We start from the raw sequence: 21,066 nt of genomic DNA on the forward strand, positions 1-21,066 counted from the left end.
GATTACAGCACGCATTCGCTGTGGCATTGTTTCGATAAGCTTCTGCAATGTCACAAGATTTATTTCCATCCAGTGTTGCATTAATTTTTCACCAAGATCTTGCATTGATGATGGTAGAGTCTGACCGCTGCGCAAAGCCTTCTCCAGCACATCCCAAAGATTCTCAATGGGTTTAAAGTCTGGACTCTGTGGTGGCCAATCCATGTGTGAAAATGATGTCTCATGTTCCCTGAACCACTCTTTCACAATTTGAGCCCGATGAATCCTGGCATTGTCATCTTGGAATATGCCCGTGCCATCAGGGAAGAAAAAATCCATTGATGGAATAACCTGGTCATTCAGTATATTCAGGTAGTCAGCTGACCTCATTCTTTGAGCACATACTGTTGCTGAACCTAGACCTGACCAACTGCAGCAACCCCAGATCATAGCACTGCCCCCACAGGCTTGTACAGTAGGCACTAGGCATGATGGGTGCATCACTTCACCTGCCTCTCTTCTTACCCTGATGCGCCCATCACTCTGGAACAGGGTAAATCTGGACTCATCTGACCACATGACCTTCTTCCATTGCTCCAGAGTCCAATCTTTATGCTCCCTAGCAAATTGAAGCCTTTTTTTCCGGTTAGCCTCACTGATTAATGGTTTTCTTAGGCTGCACAGCTGTTCAGTCCCAATCCCTTGAGTTCCCTTCGCATTGTGCGTGTGGAAATGCTCTTACTGTCACTATTAAACATAGCCCTGAGTTCTACTGTTGTTTTTCTTCGATTTGATTTCACCAAACGTTTAAGTGATCGCCGATCACGATCATTCAGGATTTTTTTCCGGCCACATTTATTCCTCGTAGATGATGGGTCCCCACTATCCTTCCAGTTTTTAATAATGCGTTGGACAGTTCTTAATCCAATTTTAGTGGTTTCTGCAATCTCCTTAGATGTTTTCTCTGCTTGATGCATGCCAATGATTTGACCCTTCTCAAACAGAGTAACATCTTTTCCACGACCACGGGATGTGTCTTTCGACATGGTTGTTTAAGCAATGAGAGGCAACTCATTGCACCAGTTGGGGATAAATAACTTGTTGCCAGCTGAAAGATAATCGCCCATGCAGTAATTATCCAATAGGAGGCTCGTACCTATTTGCTTAGTTAAATCCAGGTGGCGACTTTTTTTTTGGCCAGGCAGTGTATAATATGCCCTCTGAGCAGCGCTATGCTTCAGGGCCGATTGGAGGCAGCAGTGAGGTGCTATCAGAAAGTATTGAGACAGGCTGGGGCTAGCTGGTTAGCATGCTAACTTCAGTAGAAGAAAAGAGGTGGCAGAGATAAGAATTAACATTGGTGTTGCTTTCCACCTCTGGAGACACCTGTTGGTGAGTAAAGGAATGAAGTTTGATGCTGAACTCACAATGTTTTTTCTAGACAGGTAAATAAACGGCTTCTTATGCTAACACTAGCTATGTAGCAATAGCAAAACGTACAAATTGCTTCTTTAAAGGAACAAAATGCACCAAAAGATTACTGTAAATATACACTTACAAAAACATGACACTAAAAATATAATGAATCATTTACAAAAAAAAAAAAGGGAATTTACAGGAGAAAAACAGAGAATACACAGTAGGCTGTTAGCATGCTAATGTTTGCTAAGTAGCGCTAAAAATAAAGTACAGATGATCGCAATGTATGTAGACATAAAATTGCTAGGGACAATGGATGCCACCCATGACTTTGTGAGGAGATTCAGAGGATAGAAAAATGTCAGTCAAGGCCTGAAGTTTCTCATTATCCTTTAATAACTTCCATCGTTTGCTGAATAAAACTCTTTGTAAAGTATTTAATGAAAGAAAGCTCAAAGAAAAAAACCTCAGCCTAGTACACCATGTTTCATTCTCCTCAAGATGTCTTTCCCCGGCTGCCTCCCTCCTCAGCAGGAACATGTGATAGCCATCGAGGACGTCGAGCTGTTTGACTCAGGATGTCTCTGGAAAAGCATGTGGGCGATAATGATGGAGCGCGAGAGCAGGGAGGGGGAGGGAGAAAAAAGAAGAAAAAGAAGGTCCCTGAGGGCTTTTGGGGGCCTGCTAAGCAGCTCAACGGCTGCAAACAACATCAGTCCACATGTGCAAACATTTAAGATATCTGCTTGTGTAATAGGGTCAGCGTGGCCCCTCTCTGGGTGCACAGAGCACCGGCGTTCACTTCCCAGTGCAATTTACAGGAATGGGTGGCTTGTCCCACACCAGTGCTGTGGTCTCATGTCCAAAGATAGGAAGGGTTTTTAGGTGCCCCCCCCCTTTTGACTGAGGTTCTGTCGTAGATCTGTGTTACTTGTGCAACTTTAGTGCTAGTCGTAGCTACTCTCTCAGGCCTGAGTTGCCTGATGAAGCCACACTGAGCAGAGATGTTGCAGCAGTTTAGCTTATGAGGAACCAGATAATTGTTTCAGCATACTTCATTAAGGACTGAGTTCAAACCCTGCACCTGAGATAAACCGTGTTAGACTGCTGAGGAAAACCTCTCTCTACCTCCACCCTGTGGAAAATGTTTTAGCTGGTAAAGGTTTGTGCAAAAGAATCTTGAAAACCACTGGTGTTAAAGGCAGTTTAAATTTTTACATAAGTAATACCAGATAAGAGAAGTTCTTAAGTACAAGTACAGTCCTTTTATGTCACATACGTCTTCAAATAACAACTTAAAAGTAAATGTTGAAATTGAATTATACAAGATAGAAAGAAATTGTAGATGAGAGGGTTCTTCACCCGATGCAATATTTTCATTTTAATGCACCTGTTTAAGAAAATTCTCTAAAAGTCTTTGAATAATTGAGAATAATCTCAGCACAAGGTCCATTTAGTAGCTATTCTGGAGCTTTTGATCATATCACATGATCAAAATGTTTTTTGTTTTTTTTGAGCACTTTGGCTTAAAAGCTGAGAATCAAAGTTCATTCATGACTAAAGTGCTCAGTCTAAACTGTGTAAAATTCACTGCCATCAAACTGAATCAAATCTAACTAATTTATCTCATAACAAATGTATAATCTGAATCTGCAGAGTCTGCCAGGTGAGTAAATGCAGTGTCGTGACTGTACCAGTCACCAGTGCAATACCAGAGTCAATGTGCTGCTTCCCACCTCTGTTGAGGCCAGTGTTGCCTGTTTGTGTTCGGATGGGAAGGAAACTTCAAACGGTGCATCAGAGGTAACAGTTCAGGGTTAAGAGGGAAGTGGCAAGAGTCGAGGGATTAAAATGGAACAAGGCCGGAAGAGTCTGGGTGAGATCTTTATTTCAGGCACGGAAAGAGAGCCTCTTCCTCTGGTGGCGCCAGTCCTCTGCCACTGTTCCATTTCCTCTTCCTCCTCCTCCTCATCCTCCTCTGCGACCGAGCCTCAGTCACCTTCATACCTCCATCCTCTCCTCTGCTAGTGATGTGTATCACTATCAGTGGTAGAAAACAGACACAGAAGATTAATCTGCAGTTATTTTTGACAATAATAATAATTTCAGTGCTTTTCCTTGTCTTACATAATAGTAAATTGAATAGCTCTGGATTTTTAGACTGTTGGTTGAACAGAAAAAAAGACTTGATTGAGACAGTGATTAATGATTAATCAACAACATAATTGGCAGATAAATAGATAATAAAAATAATTTTGCTGCATCACTACAGAAAAAAATTGTAAAAACTTTGAAAGTCTTTAACTTGAAAACAACTTCACCTTCTCACTCCTCAGATTTTTTCTTTTTACATTTTATTCCAAACCGAAAAACGCTATAAATAAACTGTCAGTTGCAGATTTATCTTTGAAATGGCGACTTTCGAATTTCCAGGAGTAAAACCTGTGTTCATATAAAAACCCTGGCTTCATTACAATAGATGCAAACAGGAATAACAGACATTATTTTCTCTGCTTACGACAGTAACAAAGTCGTTTTTCCACATTGCAGAGCTGTGAGGAAATACGCTGCCGCACACATATTTTAGTGTTGTACTGTGGTACAGCTCTCAACCGCTAAGGCAACGAGTAGAAGGTAAATTAAAACATGATTATGAGAGTTTTCCAAATAACTTTTAAGCAAAATTATGAAAAGATGAGCAGGAAATATTTGTTTTTTAATTTCTGCTCCAACATGAAACCAGCATCTGGAGCATGAAGCAGATTCAAGAGAGGACACATAAGATGATTTGAAAATCAGCTCGGTTTGTGATTATTCAGATGTTTATCAGTCGTCTTTTACTTTGTATTAATTTGTTCTTCTCAGACCAGAAATAACTCACAGCTTCAGGTTGACTGACTGCATGTCAACAGGTAGAACAAGTTCTGACTGACAAAACAATCCCATGTCTCTCATGAGCTTTTTCTAGAGCTTTCAACTGTATCAAATGGTCTTCAGAAGCAGACACGGTTGTTTTGTGAAACTATATTTCCAAGGTTAAGAATGAACTTTTGAGGGTTTTTTTTTTTCCTTTTAGGACAAAATGGATGAAAAGTCCTGAAGGTGCTAGAGATAAGTAATAAGCTCCCTCCTCTGATGTGGTACAGTTGAAAACCCTGGAAAAATTGCAAATTAATTGGCCACGATTTTGATCATCAGTCAACAGTCTCAGTCATTTTTCAAGCAAAAATGTCAAATATTCTGATTCCAGTTTCTCAATTATGAGAAATTATAGTTGTTCTGATTTATTTCACTGTAAACTGAGGATCTGTGGAGTTTGGCGCGTTGGTCCGAAAAAAATAAGACATGAAAACATCAATTTGGGCTCGGAGGAGATGTCATGGCCATTTTTACACTATGTTTTTTTAAAACAAAGTAAATCAATTAGTCGAGAAATGAATCGTTTTAAAGATAATTGTCAGCTGCAGCACTATAGTCCTGTAAAATGCCTGAATCATGGATCACTAAATTATGTATTCTGAGTGGAACAGGTCTTTTGATATCACTATGTTCATGATTTGCAGTTGCACCATATTTTATTCAAACAACTCCGTTAATTAAAACCAAAAAAAAAAAAAAAAAAAACCTGCCACACAGTAATCCTTATAAATCACTTTTCTTTATTTAAATCAGCGTTAGGCAGTTATGCTATGAACAACACAGGAAAATAAAAACAAAAACTGACAAAAAGAAAGACATTAAAACATAAGAGATCCAGTTAACATTAACTGCACTTGGCACTGGATAAACGTTCATGGAAAGAGGAAAAAAAAAAAAAAATATACACATTTATCATACTCAAAATAGAAGTGCCTCCAGAAATCATTAAGTCGACCGTTGGGAGAGAAAAGACTGGAGAACTTAAATATGATTTCAACAGCATTTCGACTTCGAAAAAAAAAAAAAAAAAAACGTTTTATTTTTATCCGTTTTTTCGGTGCTCAGATTCAAATTGATCTCATCGTCAACCTGCGACTGCCTCCGCGCTTCGGTGAACCTGAAGGAACACGACAGGTGAGGGACTATAGCGGGATGGCAGTCGAATGTTGCTACAACTGCTCACACCCGTTCATTCAGCTTTAGATTTACACCCGGAGAGGAGGCAGCGGCGAGGCGGTCTGATGAGGAACAAATAGTAAAACGCTCCACCCACGTCCCGTCATTGTCTCACCGCCCACAAACCCCAAAGTACCGTCACACAACCGATGTCAAGCTCAGGGGCCTCTACTTTGCGTATTTGTCCCTTTATAAATCAACCATCAATTCTTCATAAAAACATGGAGGAACTTCTGTTACCACAATACACTCCATTTACAATGGTAGTAGTGCACAGCAACAAAAGAAAAAAAGTCAATGGAAAAAAAAAAAATTGATTTAAAGATATGAGCTCATACATCCAACAAAAAAGGAAAAAAGCAAAAAAAAAAAAAGAAAAAGAAATCCCTCTCCCAGAAAAGAAAAGTCATGATATCATTTATAAAAACCGACATAAAACTGATCAGTTCTCGCTCACCTGGAACAGATGCTGAAAGCGCCCCTTGGCTGTTTGTGGTGGACCCTGATTGTGATATTACAGACGCTTATGAGTTGATTAGAAACTTTGCATCAATTAATCCCCTCCGGATATTTAATCAAGGGAGAAAACTAAACTTTCTGGACCACTCGCTGCAGTGGCTGGTGGCTTTACCTGCCAAAACTAATTCACATCAAAAACACTTCCCGCTCTGGTTTTAACCTTCTCCACCAGCACTCAATGAAAATCAGGCTCCAAAATACACCAGCGGGGCAACATTAACCCTTCTATTCCTAGTTAAAATAAAGGAAGGGGTTCCAGTGGAAATCAGGGCTTGCGAGGAAAAGTGTGAACCAATCCCAAACCAGGAGAGAAGAGAGGCAAAGAGGAGAGAGAGGAGGAGAGCGGGGAGGTGACGGCTCGACTCCCTTTGATGTTTGAGGAGAATCAAGAGCCGAAAGAGAGAAGAGGGATAAATAGTTATATACTCTGCGATGGGGGCGAGGGGGGAAAGTGTGTGCATGTCATGTATATGTGTGTATTTGTATGTGTGTATGCGTGGTCTGTCCGTTCAGTGCTTTATCTGACGGTGACTCCGAGTTTTTCCAGCACGCGGACTCCCTTCTCCTGGTACTCCTCCCGGGTCAGCCAGAAGTTGTCCTTGTCCTTCATGATGTCGGCCAGCACGGCTCCGCCCAGGAACACCATGTGCTTTCGCCTGGGAGGATCCTCGATCCGGATCTTAAATTTCTACAAGACAAGGGGACAAAGAGACGTACAGTATGAGAAGATCCTGTGTAACAAAGACAAGACCTGTGGCTCGGGCGGTGTTCACACTGCTGCTCAAAGTGGCCCATTGTTTTGTTTTTCTCCCCTCAGACATGATACAGATCTTAATGTGTCTCTAGTCAGTGTGAGCTTTTTTCCCAGTATCAGTTTGGACTACATTAGAGTTTGATCCAGATGCATAAACATTGTGCTTGTACATTAAAATAAAACATTTGTAATCGCTGCTACAGCAAACCGGAGAACAACTGTCATGATTTCGGTGCCCCAGGCAGCTTTGCTCGACCAGAGAGAGCAACAAGTCAGAACAGTAAAATAAAACAGCTAGAGGGACCAATATTTACAGAAACACCTAAAAGATGTGTATACTGTTTTAACAGGGACATAATGTATATGAAACCCTCTCTATGAGGACGTTAGTAGCATATGTGGCATTAAGGACATGCAGTGTGAACATTTCTACCACTTGTATTAATAGATTTAGGATTAGTAAGTATTATCAGCTTATAATCATTGGAGAACATTTAGCAATTTAAACATAAAGCAGAAACTGAGAGACTGAAACTAAAGTCAATATTCAGTCTCATTTTAACTCTGTTTTTGTCTCCACCATCTCCTGAGGGAGATAACTGACAGCAGCTGCCTGCTGTCTGCAGAAACCACACTAATGTGAGCAGTGAACCTGAACCAAAACACTCTTTTGGGTTGTAAATCCAAAACAATAAGCTTAAAGATGCTAAAAGGCTCTGTAGAGCTCAGGGGAAATGCAGGGTCAAGTGCTGATTCTCTGTGGGTTTGCCGCTACGAGCGATACCTGTCACATTACACAGTCATTTAACCCATTGTTTATGTAAAAATATTGATTAGTGCGATGACAATTTGCCTAAAACCAGCTTGAATGGTGGCTTCACAACAGCTGTGGTCATCTTCACCTCATGGTTGATACAATTTACTCCAAGATTTTATAATGGAAACACCATTCAAACCGCTCCTGCAACATAACCCACTTCTCTACGCTGTCTGCACGCTCAGTATGTCCAAACACTCATATTTTCACCAAATAGGGCGAAAGACGCAGCTTCTATTTGTTGCTCACGTGGCTAGCTGTCTAAACATAGCTGCAGCAACAAACAAACAGCTCAAAGGTGCAAGCTACAAACTGAGGTGGTGTATTTATCCTCATTCTGAAAGTCTGGAAGATCAGACGGAGCAGAGAATAGCAGGGAAGTGAAATATGCAACAGGAATGACTTGAAAAGTTTTAAGTGGATGTTTTGATGCTTCTTTTCCCCAACATGTTTGAATTTAGTGTAATCAACATGAACTGGAGCTGACCACAGCCTCCGCTCTATATGAGAGACTAAACAACTAATCGGCCATCTTCCGAGCCTCCGGGGGTTTTAGTATTTAGTATAAATATGACCTTGGGTCAATGGGGATCTATCTAAGTAGATAGATGTCTTGTTACAGACTGAACACATTTCATTAAAAGTAACACGTGTGTGACTTTTCACGAAACATAAGTGAAAGACACGCACTGCCGTTGGAGAATGAGATAAACAATTTGAGGAAAGCGAGGCTGGCTGCAGTTGTGGGCAGAGAAGTAAAGTACATAATGACTTGCTATTAAACTTATGAGTCATCTGTAGTCCTTTGTTTACAAAGTCGGTCTGTGTATTTGGGATACTGACATGGAAATGTAATGTAGTGATATTTTTCCAAAACAAATATTTATAATTGGGAAGTGAACCCTAAATATGTTGTGATTAAAGTGTTGTGCTCTGATTAAGTTAAATGAATGTCTATTAGTCTCTGGCACCGCCTGGTGGTGGTTTGTGTACAATGCACCAGACTCAGATGTTGCATATTCATAAACTTTGTTCCTAAACCTTGCAAATGTATTCAAATAGTAGCAGCACAAATAAAAAGGTGTTTCATTTATTCTACTGTGAATTCAAGTGTGTGCGACTTCCTCGTTAGGACAAAGGAGATACTGTCAGGTGTCAGTCACAGTTTACTCATTAAACTGACTCAAATATGTTCCCTGTGGATGTTGTACCTTTCTGGTACTTTACTGCTCTCTCACATGTGGCAAACCCCACCCAGGCCTAGTTAAACAAACTGAGAATCAGCTGGAAATATTCATTCACACAAACTAAGAAGCCTGGAGCAGTAAAGCCAGACCAGCTCATCTGAATGTAGCAGTAAGTTCAGTCAACTTTGCATCGCATTGGTTGCAGCACAATTGACATGAACCAAATTTTAAATTTGGGCTAAAATGAATCTTGTATGACATGTTTTAAAAGTCACAGTCATTCTGCAAACCACATCTGAGCAGTTTTAGCTCAGATGAACTTCCGTAACACTGTGACATAGTCAACAGTATCATTACAGAAGTGGCGTTGTGGATCGGTTTCTCACCGAAAGTTTGTCCACATCTCCCTTGAGCACACGCTCCAGGTACAGCTGCTTGAGTTCCCTCTCCAGCCGAGACGGCAGGCCCGGGTACATGGTGGATCCTCCCGATAACACGATGTGTTTGTAGAACTCAGGCCTGAGGACGGGAAAACACAAAGAGGGTGAGACCCGTCAACGTGCAAACAGGAAGAGAAGCATCTTAAAATCACACAAGTCATTTTGCTAGTTTCCCTCCCGGTGGGGATATCGTCGTATTCTTCGTCCACAATTGTCGAAAATGTACTTTCAAGACAGATTTGAGTCCCTCAGTGACTCGACATGAACACAACAAAATCTGTGTTTGTTGTGTATCAATGTGTGTTGGAGTGGAAACACTAAGTCGCTCTCAGTACAGTGCAGTGTATCTGTGCTCATTGGCCTCACCTGGTATCTATGTCGGCCGCCTGGATGGTGTTGAAGAGGAGCTCGGCCACTCCGACACCCTCCACGTTGATGAGGTGGGGCTGGAACAGAGCCTCAGGGGCCTCAAACCGCTCTCCTCCCACCTTGATCACACGACCATCTGGCAGCTGGAGATGTGTGGGAGGGATGAGATGAAAAGAGAAGGAAAAAAAAGAAGTATGACACCACTGAAGAGGTAGGATTTAATGTAGGACTCAACAGAGAGTGTAAATCTTGAATGTAAGGACCAAGATACTCTGTTTGCAGTGTATGAGAGGAAGACCGGACTTCTCAATACCTCTTTTTCTTTTTAAAGAGATGTTTGTGTTTACTACAATTTGAAAACAAAATCCCTCAAGACTCTGATGCTATTGTATAGCAAGTAAAAGCACAGAGAGCGTAGGCTCCAAAGTGAGTACAGTGAATGTGTGTGACTATAAAAAGGCTTCATTCAGCTGAGGGCAGTGGGAGGAAGCACAGCCCAGCCTCAGCCGCAATGTGGCTGCACAGGAAATGATGTAACGTGCAGTTCAGGGCCCTTCGGCCACAGTTACATTGCCCTCCTTGTTTCGGCACACTCATGCACACAAAACGATACTTACACATACATGTTCACACGCCTACACACACACTCACTCGCCTACACTAACCCAAACACACATGGTCACAGTGAGCTCTGAGACACAACATGTGCTCGGTAAGGCGTGCAGTTAACACAGACTTCAGGTCCTGCGTTTAGATTCTGTGGTTCCCTCTGCAGGGAAAAGGCCTTGGAAAGAAAAGCAAGTCTGGTGGTGGAGCACTGCACCCCCATATGTTTGAGTCCCAGAGAAAACAGTTAGTCAGCAGCACTGCCCTGTCTAACAGAGCCAACAATGGGCATGTGGTAGTCTACTTAGCTCAGTGCAGAAACAGATTCAGTTACCCCATTAGTTTTGATTACTTCAAAATACTGCCACTTGTGAATAACAAACCCTTTGGGAGAGATTCGTTATACAATGATGCTATTTTAAGCAGAAAGGTGAAACTTGTGTACATGTGGCGTGCACAAAAAGAACAAATTTTACATTAAAAAAAAGAAAAAAGAAAAAAGTAAACGAAACAAAAATGAGAATCCCAGAGGGCTGGAAATGTGTTGTGTGTCTAAGTAAAAACGCCCAACCTGAAAAACAGCTGCTTAACGTGTCTCACATGTATGTCCCCATTTCCACAGTAATTTCAGTGTTTCTCAGCAGTTATTCACACACCCCCTTCTCTGCCCTCTTTATCCTCATATTCAGTTTCACTGTGTCCCAACTGGTTTTCTTGATCTCATGTGTCTGATTCATCTTGTGTTTTTCTTTATTATCGTTTTACAGCACACATATTAGACAGGAGACAGTAGGAGACAAGGGGACAGTGATGTTCCTCCATATTTAAGGCCAACCGAGTGAACAATGCCCACAATGTCCATGTGAGGGCAGCAACTAATTTCTAGATCTGGTTTCACTCTGGCAATTGTGTCTGCACACCTAGTGAAATTAACAACAACAAACACCATTTTACATAATAAGCTGAAAAGCTGTCAAACAGCTCTGTGAAATCACTCTCACAAACAGGTACAAAAAAAACCCAACCTAAGCTTCCACTGTAGGTATTTGTGGAGTGAATGTACCGACAACCTGTGCACTGATGCCCTGTGCCTGTCAGTTTTTATTAAAACAAAGCTATATTATTGCTGTTTTATTATGTTGAAAATTAAAACATGTGTCTACCGTGTATGACTCCACCAGCACGGTGGTTTCCAGCGCCAGCTTCTGCTCCTGCTCGATGTTGTAGCCCACGTAGCACAGCTTCTCTTTCATCATGCGCACCGTCTCAAAGTCTGCAGAGTGGTTGAAGGCATAACCCCTCAACAACAACAACTGCACCCAGAGAGGCAGAAACAGAACAAGGAAACAGAAAAGAAAAAGCACATAGAAGGTGAGGAAAGTCAGGAAGCTTTTTGTTTTGGGGGGGTTACTTATTGAGATCCCCTGATATATTTATTTAAACAAGAACAAGTTGGCTGCTAGTTTTTGTTGTGTTCTTTGTTAATCCGAGTCACTGAGACTGTTCTGAAGGACTGGATACCTTGATGAGGTAGCGGGTGATGTCCCTGCCTGCTATGTCCAGGCGTCTCGTCAGATGGGGGAGGCTGAAGCCCTCATACACTGGACAGATGTGTGTCACACCGTCACCTGAGTCCACCACCACACCAGTCAGGAGACCTAAAACACACACACACGCACACACAAGTTAAGCTGTGTTTGTATTTAAGGTTTATCCAGTGTGAGTTTTGGGCTTATCATTGTTAGTCAGCTGGGTAAACACAAAAAAAACCCGGAAAGATAACACATCTAATGTAGCTGCTAAAAAGTGTTCAACAGTCGATACTAACTTCTAGAGTTCATCTGATCCTGCTTCAGGCACAGGTGGAGTTTAACACATCAGAACACGTCACATGACATCAGGATATCGTGTCTGTCACTGGGACATTAAAGTGATGTTCATGTGACTGTCCAGACTTTCTGGCACAAAGACTATCGTATCTGTTATCAAAGTAGATCCCCGAAACAAATCTTTTAACAAACTGTTTGACAAAGGTATGGGAGTTAAATAGTGCCACACAAGAATGTTTACACACTTAAATTCTGTTTGGTGGTGTAGGGTGACAACCGAAACACAAAAGCAACTAGTTCTAACACCCAGCTATTGGGGTAAATCCAGTTTGTGGTTTAGAGGTTTTGGTTAAATAGAAAAAAACCTACAAAGTTTTTGTGATGAAGAAACTGCAGAAGTCATTTTTGTTTCAACTTGCAGCCCAAACATGCATGTGTGTCTTCTTACCTTGGGCATACAGCGTCAGCACAGCTTGAATAGCAATGTAGACTCCTGCAAACTGGTAGGTCTCAAACATCACCTGCAGGAGAGGTCAGTAAACATCAGACAGTAAGAATACTTGTTTGCTGATGAAAAGCCAATACGTACAGGATATCTACACAAAAGCACATGCAAAAATATCTCTGTAGCACATTGCAGAAGTAACACATTTCACAGAGGCGCTACCACAATGCCTTAAAATAAGCTTCCTGTCATTTCTGTTGTTCCTTCAAAAAACTTTTCCTTAAGAAAAGTTATGGTCCCAACAGCTGATTGTGTTTCTTCTAATGACATGTAGCAGTTTTGAAGGTGTATTGATCTATTAAAGGGATATTTAAGTTTAGAAAGGGCCTGTCTGTCTTGACTGAGATATCTCTCAGACTATCACACACAGCCAGTCATTGCTCAAGAAGCAGCATGAGCCTGCAAGTTGTAGACACTGTACCTGACTGTACCATGACCTATAGTGGCGCTTTATAAAGATTATAGTGACAAGAAAGAAACAGTTGAGGTTAACAACCAATAAGATCATTACTTTGATTAACTGGATATAGAGAATGAGTCTATTGTAACATCAAATATCAAATCAATGATACAGAGACAGCCATAAGTTAGCCGATTCCCCTTCTTCTTTTACCCTCACACAACTACAACTACAACAACACACATAAATTTCAACGTACCTCGATGATTTTCTCGCGGTTCTTGGTGGGGTTCATGGGGGGCTCGGTCAGCAGGATCTTGCAGTTGCGGGAGTCGATGTTGAGCTTCTCTGGGCCAAAGGTGTAGTCCCACAGGTGCTTCATGTCATCCCAGTTCCTGACGATGCCGTTCTCCATGGGGTAGTTGACCTCCAGCATGGAGCGCAGCTCGCTGGCCTCGTCCCCCACCATCAGGTCCTGAAGGGAGAGGTCAAATGTCAACCCAGATAAATATTTAGAAGTGAGGCAGCAAAGCCCTCCATTTCTGAAGCCCAGTTAGGATCAGTCAGTGTCACTAACCATAGGGATGAGCAACAAGTATTGGTTTGGGCACTAAAATCATTAATTTCAACTTTCCCCTCGGCCTGCTGGTCAGCTAAAATCAGGGAAACTCATCATCTATTTGTCACTCACCTTAAGACGAGTTAACTGTCAGGTGCATTCATGTAGCTCTTTACTTTAAAACCCAGCATGCATAACAAGCCATTATTTTCCATGCATTCACACCTGGAAACACTTCCCTCTAGCTACAGTAAACCACTTGTTTTAGCACCATTCAACTAGCTGCATGCAAGGCAGCCTGGCAATGTAAACAACCGCTGGGTTAGAGCTCACTGTTAGCCACACAGTCAAGCATCTCACGTTCCACTTGGAGACATCAAAAGCCTACTGAAGGCAGCCATTTTATGGGTTCATCCTGTGTGCTTTGGCATTAACAAAGTACCAGTCACAGGCATCGCCTCCATGTGGTCTCAATAAAAATAAAAAAGTAAAAAGAAAAACAGATGTGCTTCTGTCTCTAAATTTCAGCTGCCTGCCATGCATCCTTGAGTGTGAACACTTCCTCAGCAATTGTAAAAGGTGAAACACCGGCAGAGTAGAGAAGCAACTTCACATCTAGACATCGCTTTGATGAGATATGCACATTGTTTCAGAATGGTAAAGAAAAACAGATCTGTGATGCAAACAGATACTGAACATTTAACATTTGGCATCAAACTTTCTGCCTGCTCACATTTTAAGTTCTTTTTAGCTAAAAACTGTTGTGATTATTTCAGTCCTTAAATAGCAGCAGGATGGGGGGGGGGGGGGGGGGGTTAGCTGTCAGGAGGCACCAGCAGATCAGAGACTCTGAAAATGGAACTGGTCCAAAATCTCTTTTAGCACTCCATTGATAACAGCTGGCCTATGATTCATCACAGCCAATTCTGCAACACTTTTAGCCTGGAGAAAGGAGTGCATTAACACGAGGTGCTGTATATCTATCTAACTCTGTGCCACTCATTTGGCCAACACCACTCAAACTCCACGCTTAAAAAAACAGCAAACTGGTTGGGATGTTGAAGAATGGAGTCATTGTGTGAGTAAAAAAGATAAAATGAAAACAAATGAAGACACAAAAAAAAATTAAAAAAATAAAGAAAGAGAGCTTAATTTTCGGTTGAGATCAAAACATGACAACTCTCTGGAGCAGGCAAGAACAGGAGGCACACACCACCCTGAACTTACCATCTTCTGGGCATTCTACTTCATCGTGGGGGAACAAAACATGGAGGAAGAGGAAGGTAGATATATGAAAAAAAGATAAATAAACAAAAGAATTGGAAAGAACAGGACAGAGGTAGAGATTCATGCTAAAATAATGGGAAACTGACAGACGTTTCTCTTTTGGACTGAACTGATCTTTAGACAAATTACAGTATTGATTCAAAGATTTCATACTTGCAGGAATGCACTTGAGATCTTATTTATACTTGGAGGACATCTACAACAAGCTGATAGGATTTGTGGTTATAGGACTGATTCTGTTATCTAACAGATATCAGAGCTGAATTCAGCTGCTAACTCTTATTAGAGCTTACTACAAAATTATATCCTCTTTTACAGGCAACTTAAGACAGCCTGTGGCTTTGATATTGTGCTTATATTAGGAAATTACTTTGCTCTATTATATGTGATTTCATATTTTGCTTTTTCACTCATTGTCTTATCACATGTTTCCTGAACATTTTCGCCCTTGAAATCAAGATTTTGTGGTCAAATAAAGCAATCATTCCAGGAACATCAGGTCGACCATCTTGTACCTTGATCTCAATGTTTCCCACTTTGGCCGTTGAGCGAATGATGGGTCTCCCAACAAGCGCAGGGAAGATGTGCTCTGGGAAGTTGGAGCCTGCATAGCCGCACTTGACAAACTAAGAAGAGATGAACAGGAAAAGCACAGAGTAAATGATTAGGAAATACATTTAAATGCTGATGAGATAAGCTGTGCAATACAGCAAGAGACCATTACTGTCATCCTGCTGATAACAGTGGGTCAAACTGACATTTAGACTGACTGAAATAACAAAAATGTAACCACAGATGCTTCAATGCCGGAACCTTTATGTACATATGTGTGAATATGTATGAACATCTGTGGTCAATACCTGCTTTAGCCTCCAGCACAATGGTAGAAAATCTTTTTTTTTTATTTTTTTTTAAAGATATTGTTTGTCAGATGAGAGAGAGGGGATGACATGCATCAAATGGGCCGAGCTGGATTTAAACATGGGCTGCTGTGGTACGGCCTCGGCCTTGATAAATGGTATATCATTGACCAGAAGAGCAACCAGTGTGGCCCAGAAAAACTGTGTGTTTAGTATAAATTCAGTACCTCAAATCTCTCTTTTCAAAATTTTAAAATCACTTGTGTTAATAGTAGTAAATTAAAAAAAATTGTAAGATTATTCATACAATCAAATACCAGAATATTTATTCACATTGTGAAAACATTTTGCAACAAATCCTTAACTATAGAGACAATTATAAGTGCTGTGAAAACAAAAATGCCAAGCAGAGAGGATTTACTGGTCATTATATTGAGCTACACTTGAACATCGTATAACTGAGAACTATATAACTGTAAGCAGCTTTGAAGACCAGGAAAAGATAGCATTTACGCTGCATTAGAACTGAAACTCGACAATATACTCCGGGTGGTTTAGATTCTACATTTTGTGCTATTTGTATCATGACCTCAAACAACCTCATGTAAAAGTGAAAGAACATGACTTGAGACTTTTTTTCCCAACCAGCGAGTGTGAAGGAGTAAATTCAAAGATGATCCACCAAGCAGTGTTTAACTACTTAAGGTAAAATTTCAGAATCAGTGCACGTAGCCCTGCCCCCACAAAGGAATCTGGTTGAAGATTGTAACAGGCGAGGCGAGGCGAGTATGTGTATCTCACAAAACTACTCCACCTTTCATGGTGAATTACAGTGAAATTTACCAGTAAACCAAACAAATCTGTTTGCTGTCTGTCGGCTTGCAGATGCACAAAGCAAAGCTAAACTGTCAGATTTTACAGTGGACTATGATATGAAACAGCATGCATCAGGTCGATGAAAATGTGTTAGTGACATATGTAGCAGCTATTCAGACTTTCTCACTTCCTCTTGGCTTCTCAATTCAACCCTAACACAGGTTGAGTTTTTTTTTCTGGCTTCGCACAATGCTCTTGAAAATGTCACATCTGAAAAAAGCCTTATTAGTCAGTAACACGCTGAGCCAACATCCTCTTTAACTGCTGACAAGGTTTAGACAGGAAGTCCCTATGCTCCAACAGAAGCAATATTACCTATGTGCAATGAATAATTACTAAACATAAACACAGATCAGCAAAGTGTACAGAATGTTACTGTTTAAGCTGGATGGAGTAAAAACAGCTTGTTTTGTCTACAAACCACAGCTGCTTGAAAATCCCCTACATTTACCAGCCTAATGGACTATTAAACCAGCTGGCTAGGTTGTGACAAAAAGACCACCAAGCTGGTTCCTTATACATGCAGATGCACCAACTTTGGACTGGTGGTTATTTCCCACTTTGGTGTAGACTCTTTTGCAACACTTCTTGTTGCGCACCGTCAACTTCCTACAGTGTTTGTCAACCTCAACCTGTCAAAGGTCCTGAATTAATCACTAAACCAAGCAGATTACAGGCAAATGCATAAGTGTAAACCACACACAATATAGTCCAGTGGTGGAAGATGGAAAAATACCAAATTGGAAAAATACTCCATTACATATAGAAGTCCTGTGTTCAAAGGCTTATTTTCTTTTTCTTTTTATAAAAGTGCAAAAATATCCTCAGCAAAATTTACTTGAAGCATCAAAAGTAAAGTACCCCTTCTGCAGTGTGACTAATTAATTCTTATGACATTATTAGATCATTAATACTGATCTACCAATGTGTAAGCAGAATTTTACTCATGCAGCTGATTGAGGGGGAGCTAGTTTTAACTGCTTTCTATACAGTTAACATTTAGTCCAGTGGTTAACCTCTTGCAGTTTCAAATTGTTATTTAAATGATACCATGTGTGAAGTGTAGAGAGGAAATGTCTCTTTGGTGGAGCTGCTAACAACTCAGGCATTTGAAATGTACAAAACTTTTGTGAAGGCCAAAAGCCTAACAGGTTGGGAGCCACCAGTTTAATCTTGGGATAATAGATTTCATTCGTTTATTTTAAGGATCTTGGGGCAAATCTGTGATTTGGGGCTATATAAATACAATTTGACTGGACTATATGACCTGAAAAGTAACTACAAAAATAAGTATAGTGGAGTAAACATACAGAATTTCCCTCCCACCTTAAAATGTAATGAGATATGTGTAGAAGGCATCAGAAAATGGAAATACAAGCACCATAAATTTGTACTTTAGTACAGAACTGGAGAAAAGGTACTTGCTTACTCTCTGTGATCTTTTCAAGGTCTACAGACTTAACTAAAAAGACAATTCTCTCACTAAAGCTGCTGCTGCACAGGATAACACAGTTTAAAGGTGGTTCCTCTATTCACCTGACACGGCCTAGCTAACGTAACACCTACCTATTGTTGAAAAACAGAGCAAATATCTAGCTGCTGTGCTTGGTAATAAACCAAATTCACAACAGAAACAATGAATCTGCAAAGTCCGCGTCGTTTGTTAAATAAATCACTGAAATGAGTGACAGAATAAACCAGACAGTCAGCTGTTACATGCTAGCAGGCTAGCTAGCTGCGGTAGCTTAATAACCGTAGGTAGCAAATGAGCCGTTGCTTATTTTTGGGGTGTATGCAGCTGTGATAGCTTCACCCAGAGCTGTGTATTCAGCTTTCATCCTGACAATAACACCCAGTCTTCGTGCTATTTCCGCGAAGAGTCTGGATGAATGAAAATTAGCTGGCTAACAGTCTGGCTGGCTAGCTACCCACCCAGTTAACGCTAGCTAGCTTGGACGCTGACACCCCCACTTCCTGTTTCAGCAAATCATTCGATATAAACGGCGCCGTTTAAACAAAGGCACTTATTGATAGCGCGTCAAACCAAGGCGGCATACTTACCCCGGTCCCATTGTCGCAGACCACCACTTTCCTTCCCTGGCTGTCCATTATGTAAAAGCCCAGTAGCCGCTGAACCTCCCTCAACTTTCTTCGGCAAGCCGGAAGGAAGACACACCAACCCGGCCCAGAGGAGGAAGGGAAGGGTGCTCATCCGGTGACGGAGCCGTTCAAATGACAGGCACTCCCTCCAAGGTAAGTGCGTTCAGATTCACAGTCCTCACATCACGTATTTCACATAACGGTCACAACAAATGCACGTAGTGATTGCATCGCAAGAAACAAATTAAATTCCGAGTATAACATGCAATTCAGTTTCCACTTTCAACTTATATAAGTATGTGTATCCCCCCTCCCAATTTTTGCTTCCCAAATGATTAGCACTTTCCACTGGTCATCATTTGTTTATAAATGAAAATTGAGACAAAATTTAGACTAGAGGCCATTTTGCAATGTGATCACATCATGCAGCCGTTCTGACCCATGAGCAGCCACAAATCACTACATTATTACAGTCATGATTGACCTGTGTAACAAGTAGCCTATGAGTTATACTAGAGGAGTTTCAGTTGTTTTATTTTCACTGTCCTCAAATCACCCTACTGACATTTAGTGGAATAACTATAATGAAAAAAAAAAGGAAAAAAGAAAATCCAAATTCCAAAAATTGGAATCAAATGACCAGTTTCACAGGCTGACAGTCCATAACCATAACATAGAAAAAGGAAATTCAAAAAAATTAAATTTCATAAAAGGAAAATACTTTTCTTTTCTTTACATCTACATGCAAGAATATTATAATAATTCTATCATATAAAATAAATACATAAATAATCCATAATAAACAATTTAAATTAATTTTTGCTGAAATAATCTCTAGAGTGAATCAGCGTGTGTGTGTTGACTTTAAGAAGAGTAATACTTGCAGATTAAAGTAAATTGAAATGAATGCATGAGATAATATACATGAGGTTATTCTGCCTCTTTTCTGACTAAGAGCTCAATTTTTGGGGATAAGACTGAAGATAGCCAGCAGGTGGAGTATTTTGACCAAAACAGGAAGATCAATCTCTATGGAGTATTTCAATCCTGCATATGTAGAGCATGAATGTGTGTTGAGAGGACATCACATTAAGTCTGAGGAACTGCTTTCTTTGGGTATGAGGATGCTTGGGAACATGAGGACCTTGGCCTTCATGAAGGACAGGTTAGGAAGTCCGGCGATCACCCTGCCAGCCTCCACACTCAGCTCTTCACGCTGTCTGGGTTTCCTTATGAAGAACACAAACACAGCACGAGTATTTTAAGATCCTCGTGTATGATTTAGATTTTTGCTCATTGTATGAATGCCTTAAAATGATATAAATAACAAATTATTCAAAGTAAATGGTTGTAACAGCTGAGCTGACCTGATTGTCTTCTCTGCAGCGGACATCAGGCGATTCAAAGTATCCTCTAGGTGGCAGCTGTTACTGCTAGTTTCCAGTTTGCTCATGGTCAACTCATACAGCTCACGGTCAACTCCTTTACATGTGAGTGTGTTTAACAAACACACATAAAGCATGTTACACAGGTGACAAAGCACCCGCTGAGTGTCAAAGAGGACACATACTCACACACAGGCTAAATTTAGCAACAGTATACTGACTTACTGACAGTTTTATCATCCTTTTAACCTGATGAACAGTTTATAAAATGTAGATGCTGCAGTTTCATATGCTGACCTGGTGGAGGACTGTTGCTACAGCTGCTGCTGCTGCTGCTGGATCTGCTCTCCTCCTCAGGACCAAAATAATCCAGGTTGAGAGCAGAGCAACCTGTGCTAGCAAGGGGAGACAGCAGGTGAGGATTGTTATGGGGTAATGAGGTATAGGGGAGCTTGATTTCTTATTCATAAAAGGAGATTAAGTATGTTCTTCTGACTGATGTTTTTTCTCCTTTTACAGAGGAAGACTGAGAGAGTGAGAGTGGCACAGCAGACGACGCTCAACAAAGCAATGCAAAGCTGATGTCTAACGTCTTTTTATATTCATGTTCAAAGGTCCCTTAACCATGACATGTCAAAGCCACCATTCAGCATGAAGTCACTGAAACAATACTGACATGGTAATAACATTACTAACATCACAGGGGTCCAAAGTGCCCCAGTATTTCACTGTTTGTTGAAACCTCTTGAATGCAACTCTCGCTAAACCTTCAAGGAAGTGTGCACACGAGATACAGCAGAAGTCAGTTCTGAAGTACGACTTCCTGCTTGATTACATGCAAATATGTAAAAGTTAGACTCCCTTGAAGAGTAACTTCCAGGTTAAAAAGCAAATGTTTCACTTCCCTCTTTGGTTGAATGTTTTAAGTCTCTCTGCCCACAACCAACATGACATATGTGTGTGGTCCCTGTAACCACACCCAATAGTGACATGTGTGTCATGGTGGCAACGCCTGCAGGCTGCACGCTCACTTCTCTCTTCTAGTTTTTAAAAAAGCAGTTTGAATACTCCAGCTTTGCA

General features: G+C 40.9%; 2 protein-coding genes across 3 annotated transcripts; both read right to left on the reverse strand.

Annotated features, from left to right (window-relative positions):
* Positions 1-5,037: 5,037 nt before the first annotated feature.
* Positions 5,038-18,714, reverse strand: LOC130181371 (actin-related protein 2-B). 2 transcript variants are annotated; one of them, XM_056395541.1, is made up of 10 exons: positions 18,563-18,714; positions 15,281-15,391; positions 14,706-14,720; positions 13,179-13,394; positions 12,463-12,535; positions 11,707-11,843; positions 11,349-11,498; positions 9,577-9,722; positions 9,157-9,289; positions 5,038-6,700 (listed from the first exon to the last, which is right to left on the reverse strand). In XM_056395541.1, the coding sequence occupies exons 1-10, from the start codon at positions 18,608-18,610 to the stop codon at positions 6,530-6,532; spliced, it is 1,200 nt and encodes a 399-aa protein (XP_056251516.1). In that variant the 5' UTR covers positions 18,611-18,714; the 3' UTR covers positions 5,038-6,529. The 2 variants fall into 2 exon arrangements, with proteins under 2 accessions (XP_056251516.1, XP_056251517.1); XM_056395542.1 differs by lacking the exon at positions 14,706-14,720.
* A 632-nt stretch (positions 18,715-19,346) lies between these two features.
* aftphb (aftiphilin b) lies at positions 19,347-20,395 on the reverse strand. Its single transcript, XM_056395543.1, has 3 exons — positions 20,284-20,395; positions 19,969-20,083; positions 19,347-19,830 (listed from the first exon to the last, which is right to left on the reverse strand). The coding sequence occupies exons 2-3, from the start codon at positions 20,052-20,054 to the stop codon at positions 19,686-19,688; spliced, it is 231 nt and encodes a 76-aa protein (XP_056251518.1). The 5' UTR covers positions 20,055-20,083; positions 20,284-20,395; the 3' UTR covers positions 19,347-19,685.
* Between the last annotated feature and the right edge of the window lie 671 nt (positions 20,396-21,066).

Source organism: Seriola aureovittata, chromosome 14, assembly GCF_021018895.1.
Source record: "Seriola aureovittata isolate HTS-2021-v1 ecotype China chromosome 14, ASM2101889v1, whole genome shotgun sequence".
Taxonomy (NCBI): Eukaryota; Metazoa; Chordata; class Actinopteri; order Carangiformes; family Carangidae; genus Seriola; species Seriola aureovittata.

What these genes read in the sequence shown, in the direction of transcription:
- LOC130181371 (XM_056395541.1), bottom strand. Translation starts at nt 18,610, where the DNA reads ATGGACAGCCAGGGAAGGAAAGTGGTGGTCTGCGACAATGGGACCGGG. An exon ending in TCTGCGACAATGGGACCGGG is followed by an intron (nt 15,392 to 18,562) that starts GTAAGTATGCCG and finishes ATCTCTTCTTAG; the next exon opens with TTTGTCAAGTGCGGCTATGC. An exon ending in ACCGCGAGAAAATCATCGAG is followed by an intron (nt 12,536 to 13,178) that starts GTACGTTGAAAT and finishes CCTCTCCTGCAG; the next exon opens with GTGATGTTTGAGACCTACCA.
- aftphb (XM_056395543.1), bottom strand. Translation starts at nt 20,054, where the DNA reads ATGAGCAAACTGGAAACTAGCAGTAACAGCTGCCACCTAGAGGATACT. An exon ending in GCTGCAGAGAAGACAATCAG is followed by an intron (nt 19,831 to 19,968) that starts GTCAGCTCAGCT and finishes GTTCTTCATAAG; the next exon opens with GAAACCCAGACAGCGTGAAG.